General features: G+C 38.0%; 1 protein-coding gene across 4 annotated transcripts in view; it reads right to left on the reverse strand.

Moving 5' to 3' along the window:
• Positions 1 to 12,475, reverse strand: part of MAP2K4 (mitogen-activated protein kinase kinase 4) — a 131,739-nt gene that overhangs the window by 12,071 nt on the left and 107,193 nt on the right. For all 4 annotated transcript variants that reach the window (XM_077892612.1, XM_077892611.1, XM_077892610.1 and 1 more), the window contains 2 exons: positions 4,625 to 4,702; positions 1,181 to 1,329 (listed from right to left, as the gene is read on the reverse strand). In XM_077892612.1, coding sequence (XP_077748738.1) covers positions 1,181 to 1,329; positions 4,625 to 4,702 — 227 coding nt within the window. The remainder of the gene's footprint in view (positions 1 to 1,180; positions 1,330 to 4,624; positions 4,703 to 12,475) is intronic.

Here is a 12,475-nt window from a genome sequence, read left to right on the forward strand (position 1 = left end):
TCTGAGTCCTCCTAATGGCTTTCTAATAGAAAACCTTGAGGTATTCCTCTTTCCCCTGGAAAACCAAAAGGAGAATTTCATCACAGAAAATGAAATATTTTCTAATTATATTTTTTAATTACTTCAATATTTTCTAATTATTCCAAAAGAGGGCAATGTTCAACCATGAAATATAAGTCTTATAGGAAAAGAAGAGGGAGACACAGCAGTCCTGGCAAGAGAAAAAGAAAAGTATTTTCAAGAATAAACACATCCTGGGATGCCTGGATGGTTCAGTGGTTAAGCTCTGCTTTCAGCTCAGGGCATGATCCTGGAGTTCAAGGATCAAGTCCCACATCAGACTCCCTGAGGGGAGCCTGCTTCTCCCTCTGCCTGTGTCTCTGCCTCTCTCTCTCTCTCTGTGCCTCTCATGAATAAATAAATTCTTTTTTTTTAAAAAAAGAAAAAGAATAAACACATCCTACTTTTACATCATGTTGGATAAATTATCAAAAATATTCAAATGATAAGAAAACAGGCTTCATTTAAAACACAGACTGAAATAGTACAAAGCACAACTGCATTCCTGTCATATCTGCACATATTTTTATGTTCTACACACAAAGGTGCGCACAGATACACACACCTGTGGCAAGGTACACAAACACCACCAGGTGTTGGGTGCACATTTCCCATGGAATAAGGTTTCAGAGAGCCAACACACAGCCTACCAGCTGGGCTTTGGGCCTGGCTCTACTGCACATATCCCACCAGGTTACAAGCTATGTCAGAGTGGAGATCCAACCCTGCAATTACAGTCTGACCTGGTAGGGTCTTGACTTAGTAAAAGCTTCCACGTGATGCTAGTACAACTTCACTGTTAGAACCACATCAGACTAAGATGACTAGTCTCACCTGGGTTGTATTTCTAGTACAAGGCACTAGAAATCTGGAGGCAGCAGCCTCTCCACCACCTCACATCTGTTTTTCATCCAGTAAGAGTAGTAGAATAAAAGAGTGATGCTCTCCATGTCAGCTGGAACCTTCCAGGCAGCCACAGTGACCCAGAGTCCCAGCTCAGAAGCAGAGCGATTAGAAGAAGCTCCACTTCCCCAACAAAAATGATCAATGCTGCTGAAATTAAGGAAGCTTTGCTGTACTCACTACATGGATTTTGAGAATCTGGAAATCGATTACTCACCACAAGTTGACAAAGTTGATGAAGCTTGGGGAGAATTCCCTTTCCTCAGAGTTACTCAGCTGTGGAGGGTCCCCTTTCACGACTTGTGTGAGTTGATCAAATACACTATTCCACTTTGGATAAGGAAACCGGCCTGTGGCTAACTCATACTAAAGAGAACATGGAGGGAAAAGCAAAATAGATGGCATTAGTTACTGCTCCTCACCAGAACGCCCACACTGAAAATCTGAATTCCAAGCAAAATTCTTGTAAAGCCTTGAATCGAACACAGATGAGGGTGAGGTAAAATTTTTGCAATTATTCAGGCTAAGTGGAAAGGGTATTTGGAAATCAAGATAATATGGAAAACTCTATATCAACTGAGTTCAAGACTGGGACTAAAAGGAAACACCAGATTTAAGCCCAGACGATGTCACCGCCGCACAAAGGCTAGGGTAGCCCTCGATTCTGATTCCTTTGTATGAACCATACTAGAAGGCTGGTTTTATTTTTTATTTTTTAAAAGATTTTTTATTTATTTATTCAGGGGGGGTGGGCAGAGAAGCAGTCTCCATGAAGGGAGCCTGACGTGGGATTTGATCCCGGGTCTCCAGGATCACACCCCAGGCTGCAGGCAGCACTAAACCACCTTGCCACCAGGGCTGCCCGTGGAAGGCTGGTTTTAGAACTTTCTTGGTACAAAGTATGTATAATCTGTAGTTATCTGAATGGAAGGCCATGGGCAGCTCCCATGGCGTAGCGGTTTAGCGCCGCCTGCAGCCTGGGGCGTGATCCTGGAGACCCGGGATCGAATCCCACGTTGGGCTCCCTTCATGGAGCCTGCTTCTCCCTCTGCCTGGGTCTCTGCCTCTCTGTGTGTGTCTCTCTATGAATAAATAAATAAAATCTTAAAAAAAAAAGAATGGAAGGCCATATCCAGAATGGTAGCCAAATTCATTTTTAATGTAAGTGAACTTTCAACCAACAAAAGCCCAACCTGAGCTCAAAAGAAGCAACGTGCAAATTCTGTTCTCCAGCATCCTGTGGTTACTACAATTTCAACAAGCAGATGTTACTATAACTGAAGAAATCAAGTTTGGGTCAAACCCCAAATGCTGACCCCAGTAACAGTGTTCAGGACAGTATCTTTAAACCAGGCCAAATCATATCTGGAGAATCTTACAGAAGTATGTCCCAATGGGTCAAAGGTCAAACATATCTGTGGACTATATTCTCATCTTTCTCTCCCTCTGTTCTGAGGATAATGAGAACCGACAATCTGTTGTTGTTGTTGTTGTTTTTTTTAAGATAGGTCTAAATATACAGCATGGCCCCGATGAGCCCCATTTTAGGGGCACTGACAGGTGATTGATATGGGATGGGGACACCCAAGTTCATCAGAAGAGACAGCATCCAAGAGACGCTGTCTGAGGACACTGTTGCGAAGCTTTTTCAGTTTAGGACTATTTGATGGTGTCGATGTGGTCAAATATTAAATTACTAGATTATACAGTGAAAAGAAAGCTGCCAAGCAAACCTAAGGGCTTCCTCCAATGGGAGACTGGGGTGGGAAGGCCTTCCTCACCCTAAGATGGCGCCCTCAGCTCACCACTGTCCCCATTTACACACACACACATACACACACACACACACACACACACACGCCTTTGTGAGAGCAGGCAAGTGTGCTACACACACAGAGAAATTCCATCCTCTGGCTGAGGTTACTTTTTGATATAAATACAAATGCTTGGGACAAAGTAAACCTTATTGGTTATTCAAAACACTAGGAATACCTTCATCAGATTCATTCTTGAAAAGGGGTGTTAATAAGAAAAAGAAGCAGTAAAATGCACCATATAAGGTGAAGGACTGAGGAACTTAGACAAAATTTCATGCATTTCTTAATTTTTCTAACATTATCCATATGGAAAATAAATTATGAAGCAATTATAAGTACTGAATACCTTACTTCTAAACAAAGTTTAGCCAGATATACTAAAAGAACTTGCTGAAAATGTTTCTGCTAAAATTTTTCACAGAACAAAATTCTGTTTTTATGATGAAATAAATATGCTTTTGAAACAGAACTGGCTTGAAACAGAATCTGTCTGTACAGGTGTTTCTGAATCATGAGTGTCCTTTATATGCACACAGCTGGGTGCCTCAGCAGGAAGGTACAGGTCATGCTATGGGTCTCTGGACCAGTCACCACACCTAAAAGATGTCTATGTTCCATGGTCTCTCTTAACTAAACAAAGGGATTACTTCTCTCCTTTGGTCAGTTGGCTTCACAATAAGAAAATACTCCAGGAGGTATCATCCATCCCACGTCATAAAGGAAACCAGATGGAGTCTTCTGCAGAGGAGAGCTATTAGCCTTCAAACTCTTTGTACAGAAAATTCATTAGGCCTTTCTAGGTGACTCACCAGGGGAACTATGGGTCTCATCCATAGGAAGATCTTAGGACCTCATAATGCCAATGAACAGATGGAGATCATTTAGGAAGTTACAAAAAAAACCTCTTTGCTCCAAACTGGTGTTACCTTCATGCTGTGGGACCTTATTAAAAATGGCAGGAAATGAAAAGTTTGGGGCTGCCTACCAAACAGGACACAGCCCCCTCTAGTGATGGGAAATTCACACAGTGTACCAGAAGATGTCCAAAGTCAGAAAAAGGCCACCAAGCCATGATAAAACACAGAGAGCACCAAAAAATAAATCTAAAATTTCAAAACAAAATTCAATAATAAGGAAGTAATAAGCAAACAAAGATACTTTTAAGACAGAAGGAAAATTTCAATACAGTCATAGGTGAGAAGTCTATTATATCTACTTTGTTGCAAATTAAGTAGCTTTCTCACTGTTCCTACTCAGTGTTGTTTTAAGGTAGAACTTTTACTAGGATGATCACCTAGGTAGTTTGTGTTCCTCCAGAACTGAATTACTTTCAGCTCACTCATTCATGACTTTTCTATTCAGTGAGCAGAAGATTCCAGGTAGAAACTATTTTCATGCATGTGAATTTATATACCTAATACACATGCTGCACAGAGTGTTACCACACACACCACCCACACCTGAGGTGGGAGGAGCCAGTCACTGCTGCACTGACTACAGGTGAGCTGCCCTCCCCCTGTCCTTGTCCCTGGTATGGTTGCTGACCCCTAATATCTCTGGCCAAGAGACCCAGAGTAACATCAAAGAGCATGCATAAAACCTTGAGGTACACTGCATAAAATCTTGAGGGGGACCATCAACTGGTTTGAACGTTAGAGTAAAACATATACTTTATTTCAACAACTAGAAGGCACAGTCCCTGTGATTGTAACCATAGGAGAAAACTAAGTAAAAGTCAAAGATTAGAAGAGGAAGGGAAAAAAGCAGTTCTTACAAGGGGTGGAAAACTGATAAAATTTTCTTGTAATTTTAAATTTCCTACTACACTATGAAGACGAACATACCAATGTGATCCCCAAACTCCAGACATCAGAGCGGACGTCATATCCTTGTCGTGATGCACTCGGGTCTATTCTTTCAGGCTGGAACACAAAGAGAAGTCATGGTCATTAATTATGCATACTCTCAAGGAGCAGGATGGAAGCAACAGCTGGGTAGGGAGCTGAAATGCCGGCACACTCCTAGAAGAATCCACATCTAGAGTGAGACTTGGAGTAACAGGAAGCCATTATTATACTGAAAACCAACAACAACGACAAAACCCAACCCAATGGCCACCTCCATACAAGGAACACACAGCAACTCTTCTAATTTTTCCCCCTAAGGACTCACCAGCATTTACAAACCGGAAGCTGAGAACAAAGAAAAAAGGAAGAAAACTGGAAAAGTGAAAAAAATAAAGAATTACAGGGTCAGATTAGTAAGCAAGTAGTGGTAAACAGATTAAAACAAAACACTAGGTCTTCTCCATTTCACTGAATAAGATCACACCACAATATATCTGAGATACAAGAGCAAACATGAGCTAAATTCATTATAATTATTCCATCCATTCTTCATCATAAAGCTAAATGTATCACTATGCATATCTTTAAGGATATCTATTAATCATTTTTAACCAAATTAAGGTACTGTCAAATATATTCTCCTATTATGCTAATAGCAAAATGTGTAATCTCTGTGAAGGGAGCATTCTTTACATTTCCTTGAAATAAGGATCATTATTTCCCTGAAATAAGGTATAGAGAAAAAGAGAACCAGTAGCACAGAGCTGAAAATGGTCCTTAGCTAAGCAAAAATTACTGCTATTGAAAGAAATGTCCAGAAGTATAAGCACTGACTGTGTTATAATCTCTGCCTCTCGGCAACAACTAGTTTGGAAACCTATTTTACATAATTTTTGTTTTGAACAGGAGTACTGTGACTGCATAAATATTCACTGGAAGCTACTTAATTTTTAGTTGTAAAAATACATATTTACTTGATAAGATACATATTACATAAAAATTCCAGACAATCCACCAAGAAAGGAAAATACTCTGTACAGCAACAGAAAGACACACATTTTTCTCAAGCGTGGAACATTCACTGATAGAGACCATGTGTGGGGCCATAAAACACACCTTATTTTTAAAAAGAGAAATAATACAAAGTATATTCTCAGATCACAAAGTCACTAAATTAGAAATCAGTAACAGAGTTATCTGGGAAATGCCCAAATATTTGGAGATTAAACATACTTCCAAGCAACACACCTATCACAGAGGAAGCTCAAGAAAAAGTGAATAAACAAAAACAAAACTCTGCACTAAATGAAAATGAAATAGACCTTATCAAACTTTGGGAAATGCAGTGGGAGTAGTATTCAGGGGGAAATTCATAGCACTGAATGCAAATACTAGAAGACAAAAGAGATCACAATCAATACCTCATTTTACAGCTTTAAGGAATTAGAAGAATAAGTAAAATAGACAAAAAAAAACAAACAAACAAACAACAAAACAAACACACCACACACACACACACACACACACACACACACACACACACACCAAAAAGACAACAAAAGACAACAAAAACCCGAAAGGATTCTTTGGAAAGATCAACAAATTTACAAACTCTCAGCTCCACTAACTGAACAGAAAGGACAGACAATCAGATGGCTAAAATCAGAGCAAAAGTGGGGATATGACTACTACTCTTCCAGAAATAGAGGAAATGGACACTTGAAAATGAAACCTATCAAAAATAAGAGAGAAATCTGAATGGCCTTAAAATTACTTTTTCAATGAATTTGTTATTAAGAACCTTCCCACGAAGAAAAGCTGAAACCCAGGGACACCTGGCTTAGTGGTTGAGAGTCTGCCTTTGGCTCAGGGCGTGATCCCGGGGTCCTGGGATTGAGTCCTGCATTGGGCTCCCTGCAGAGAGCCTGATTCTCCCTCTGCCTGTGTCTCTGCCTCTCTCTGTGTGTCTCTCATGAATAAATAAATAAAATCTAAAAAAAAAGTCAAAACCCAGATGGGTTCTGGTGAAAACTCTTTCAACCATACAAGGGAGAAATAACACCAGTCTTACACATATGTCTCTCAAAAAATGTTTTATGAGTCAATATAATAACTTACAGAAACCTAAGAAAAACATTACTACACAATTCATAACCCTCATAAACACAGACACAAAAATTGTTAACAAAAATATGAGGAAATCTAATCGACAACATGTGAAAAGAAAACAATCATGACCAAGTGGTGTTTATCTCAGGAATACAATACTGACTTAAAACTTGAAAAAAAAGTGATGTACCATATTTACAGAAAAATGAAGAAATATATCATCATCTCCATAAATGTAGGCATCTGACAAAATTCAAAACTCAGTTCTGAGCACACTAAGAGAAAAGAAGCAAGCTTCATTTCACAAAGGGCGTCCAAAAATCAGCAAGAGCAATCATATTGACCTGTGAAATCCAGAACATTCCCTTTCTAATTAAATATGGAACAAGGTACAACTTGTATTCAGCATTATTTTGGAGGTCCTAGCCAATACAAAAAGGTAAGGGGTGGGGGGAGCCACTACCTCCACTCACAGACACTTAAAGTTCAACTGTTTACACAGAAAATCACTACTAAAATTAATAGTGAAACTAGCAAGGACACAGGGCACAATGACAAAATAATGCAAATCGTCTGTATTTATCAACAAAAAAATACTGGAAGGGGCACCTGGGTGGCTTAGTCAATTAAGTATCTGACTCTTGATTTCAGCCCAGGTCATGATCTTGGGGTTCTGTGATCAAGGCCCACGTCAGGCTCTGTGCTCAGCATGGAGTCAGCTTCTCCTTCTCATCTGCTCCTCCCTTCTCTCTCAAATAAATAAAATAAATAAAATCTTTAAAAAAAGAGAGAGAGAGAGAAATACTGGAAAATACATTTTTAAATTCCATTTACAATAGTAGCATCAAGAAACATGAATTCCTTAGGAATAAATTTAAAAGGCACACAAGGGTTCCTATACTGAAAACTACAAACACTGCTGATAGCAAAATGACCGAGAAACAGAAACAGCAGGTACTGAAAAACTTGGTAATGCCAAAATATCCACTGGTGAATGGATGAATAAACTGTGGTCTATCAGTACAATGCAGAACTTCTCAGCAAAAAAAATAAAAAAAATAAAAGAATGAACTAACACAACAGCATGGTTTTCTCTTAGACATTATGCTGAGAGAAAGAAGGCAAGACACAAACCAGTATATAGTGTAAGATGACATTTAGATAAAACTGGGAAAAGCAAATCCAATTACACAGAAAATAAGACCAATGATCTTTTTTTGGTGACAGACATCAATCAATCTCTTGATTGATGAGGCAATTAAATGAATAACTACATTTCCTAAAATCTGAAGTATATATGTAAAATGGATGCCTACCATTTGTGGTACTGGTGTTTATTCTGAAACTGCTGTATGTTTATGTCAAAGAGGTGGAATTTCTAGCATGTGTGTGCTAAGAAAACTTACCCAACTCCTGTAAATAAGTCAAAAAAGGATTCCACTTCTTTTCATTCATACTGGAGCACTGACAAGCCTACCCGAGGATTATTTATATGTCCTTTCATTTTGCTTGATATTTATTATTTATTAGGGCCAGATACTTAAGTTACGTGATTACCTGTATATTTTTGTCCATGAGGGATGCAAATGATTTCTGTCTAGAAACCCCAAAGTTACTTCCTTATGGACCTGGAGATGATTGGCAGAACTGTATTTGAATGAGCCAACCCATCCTGGCATTTCTTCCTCAGGGATCATAAATATTGAATTACACAAATGTTCTTGAGCTAGTCTCACTACCATCCTGTCTGTCCAGTGTTCTTATGAATGAGTTCAATGTATTTTAGACAACTTCTTTCTTTACTTGTATGTATAATATTTTTAACATTTTGAAAATTATTCTTTGATAGGAGTAGATATTTAAGATTCATGAAATTAATTAAAGACCCTGCATCCTAAATCTAAATCCAAAGTACAGGCTTGAAAAACAAAAAGCTTTTTAAAAATATTGAAGTTTAAAGGAAAACATCAACGCGGAGAATAGGGTATGTAACATTAACAAAAATAGCAAAAAAAAAAAAAAAAGATTAAAACAATTTTATATCCAAATATGTATATATGTATATAAATAAATATATAACTCAAGTTACACTGTATTGGAATATATAAAATAAAAACCAAAAAATAAGGAGAAACTGACAATAGTAATAGTAATGTTTCTTGGATTAAAGAGACAAAAAAAGAAGTGTTGAATAAATGTAATTAATAATACAGAGCAGGCTTTTTCCAATATTTCATTTTTAATTGATCATTGATCATGCTAAAAAGAATCTCAGTATGTCCCAAAAGGTAGAAGTGTACAGGCTAAGAAGCTTTGAAAGGAATAAGAGATTTTTAAAAATCAGTGAAACACTTTGTAGTGGTTAGCTATGATGTGTAACAAATTATCTTAAAACTTAGTAGCTCAAAATAACAAACGTTTATCATCTCACAGTTTCTGTGAGTCAGGATTCAGGGATTATTTTTGATGTGTGGTTCTGACTCAGTGTGTCTCATGACTGTACTCAAAATGTTGGGTAGGGCTGACTTTACTGGGTCTGGAGATTTATCACCAAGTTCATTCACACGGTTCCTGGCAGGAAGCCACAGTTCCTCACCACATGAGTTTCTCATAAAACTGCTTATGTGTCTTTACAACATGGCAGCTGGCTCTCTCCAAAGTGAGCAATCCAAGAAAGAAAGCAAGCTACAATGCTTTTTTATGACCTACTCTCAGAAGGGACACAATGTCCTTTCTGCCATATGTTCTTCATTAGAAGTGACTTGCTAAGTTCAGTCCATGCGTCATGGTCTCCACCTTTTAAAGGGAGGTGTATTAAAGAAATAGACAAATTTTTAAACTACCCCACATTTGGATATTAAAAACATTCCAGTAAATAGTTCTTACATCTAAAATTAAAAGCAACTAAGAAGATAAAAATATGTATGTGTATACATGTACACAAGTACACGGCCTACAAGTATATGCTGATGCTGAGGAAACAGTAAAATTTCACAGGTTTTCAAGAATTCTCTATATTTCCTCAAAGACTCCTGGTTAAGATGGATTTCAATCTCAAAGAATGAAAACTATGCCAGCACTAATGTTATGAAGTCTTGGGAAACTGTTTTAAACTTGAGGTCAAAGATGTTTCGCTCATGAGATAATCATTAACTTTTTACCATATGAATAAAGATGGAAATTTTCCCAATTTGATTGTTTAAAGCCAGCATAGCCCATGTTAAACCTTCACAATGTGAACTATAAATCAATCCCACTTAAACACTGTCATGCAGATATTATAAATATTAACATACCAAATGTAAAAATATATTAAACATATAAACTATGAGCCAGGTAGGGACTATTTCTCCAACACCAGAATGGATCAACCACAGGAAATAGATGTTACTGTGATAGTCATATCAGCAGCAATGCAGGGAGAAACATTTCCTCATGGACTGAATGATACCAAAAAGGCATTTAATAAAATTTTAACAGCTGTTCCAGATTCATTCTGATCTCTCTCACACACATTCACACACAGAAATTCACACAGAGTTAAATCAGAAAAAAAGCATTTGCTTTCAAGACCAAGAAACCGCAAGAATCCTACTATCAATATTGTCATTCAACATTGATCTAGATGCTCTAAGCAAAGCAACAGAAGTGAATGTGAGAAAAGTAAATACACACACAGGTATGAGAAATATCAATAAATACAAGGAGGGTCAAGGCAAAATTATTTGCAGAATGGTACCTTGAGTACCATCTGAAACCTATTCAAAAGTGAGGTAGATTAGTAATTTGGCTGGTTATAAAATTAACATATCAATCTAAATAGCTTTCCTCTGTATATCAGCAATTATTAGGAAAACACATTACATTTAAAATAGCAACAAAAAATTGTCTTAGCACCCAAGAACACAGCAGGGAACAAACACTAGAGTCTCAAAGGGCTCACCATCTAGTCAGGAGGAGATACATAAACTAAAATAATCAGGTGGTGATAAGGGTTACGAAGCACAGCAGGGTCAAGGAGGGAAGACAGAAAGGGAGGGTATTATTCAGATGTGATGGTCCATGAAGGATTATCAGGCATGTGATATCTGCTCCAAGACCTAACTAAAGTGAAAAACTGGCACATTAAAAATATTCATAGGGGAAAGAGTTCAAAGCAGAAAGAAAAGACCCCGAGGTAGGAATATTCTTCCATATACATATGGAATAGAGGTCGGTGCCATGGCCAGAGCTGGGCAAATGAGGCTGAAGGTAATATGAGGGCAATTCAGAAAGATAGCTGAGGGCAAGATCACATAAAGCCTTAAAGGACCATTATGAGGATTTGGGGATGAGTGTTAAGCAGAGAGATGGCACAGTCTGGCAATGCTTGGAAAGGACAACTGGCCACTATGTTGACCACAGACTGCGTAGTAGAACAAGGTTAAGCAGGGAGACCATTCTGGAGACTACAGAAATCAGGCAGGTGAGAAATGTAGGTGGCCGGACCAAGGAATATCCATAGTTTTTAAGAGGGTGGGTTCTATGCCTTGAAAGTAAAGCAGACAAATGTTTGTTTATGGGAAGGATGCAGAATATGGAAAATAAAAGGAAATGAAACTTCAAAGTCTGTGCCCTGAGCAACTGGAAAGAGGAGTTGATATTTACTGAGATACAGACCAACAGGGGTTGGCAGGGAGGGAGTCCCCAGATCTTTTTTTTTTTTTTTTTTTTTTTTTTTAGCCCCCAGATCTTGTAGGGGGCAGAGAGGTGATATGATGAGGTCAAGAGCTTGGCAACGGACTTCCTATATTAATCACTTCTATAGGATCTCAGAATGGTTATAAAGTAGGAAACCAGATACTTGACTTTGGAATTACAGGTGAGATGTGGGCAGGAAAGAAGTTATCACCATTCACCATACCTGAGGATCCACGATGTGACAGATGCTACACTTTGATGAACAAAAGAAGCAAAGTATTAATCCTAAGGATTGGATGAATTCTCTAAAAAAATTTCAGTAGTTAAAAGAAAAAAAAGAGATTGAATGCTCAGCCCTGGGGCATACCAGTGTAAAGAGACTGGGAAGATGAGAAAGCCCTAGAGAATCAGGAGAGATGGGCCAGGCAGGAAGGTAACCAAGAGCAAGTAATGTCAAGAAACTAAGTGACAAAAGTCCTTCAAGAATATAGTATTTCAAACATTACAGGAAAACTAAGGAAGATCATGACTCAGAATTCACCAGGGGCTTCAGCAACATAAAAGACAGTGTTCACTCTGATAACAGTAGTTAAAATGAGGTGATGGGACAAAAGGACCCACGAGAATGGGTTCAGAAAGAATTAAAGGAGAAAAAGGGGGCGGCTGGGTAGCTCAATGGGTTGAGCATCTGACTCTTGATTTTAGCTCAAATTTTGATTTCAAGGTCATGAGGTTAAGCCCTGCTTTGGACTTGAAAATAAAAAACGGAGATAAAGCACACACAGTGGGTATAAACAAGTATTCAGAAATGACAACAAAATTTGAAAGAACTTATTAATAAATGCATACAGCCTGTTGGAAGGAAAAATTAACAAGAAACATTAAGATAACTGGAGTGGATGGAGAAAAACAACATATTCTTCATTGAGAAGACTCAAGAACATAAAAATGAAATAACCAAAGGAATTTCTACATCTAATGAGATGCCAATAAAATTCCTGAGTTACTTTTAACAATGATACACCATTCATATGAAAAATACAGAAATATGACACAATG

Source organism: Canis aureus, chromosome 3 (genome assembly GCF_053574225.1).
Source record: "Canis aureus isolate CA01 chromosome 3, VMU_Caureus_v.1.0, whole genome shotgun sequence".
Classification (NCBI taxonomy): domain Eukaryota; kingdom Metazoa; phylum Chordata; class Mammalia; order Carnivora; family Canidae; genus Canis; species Canis aureus.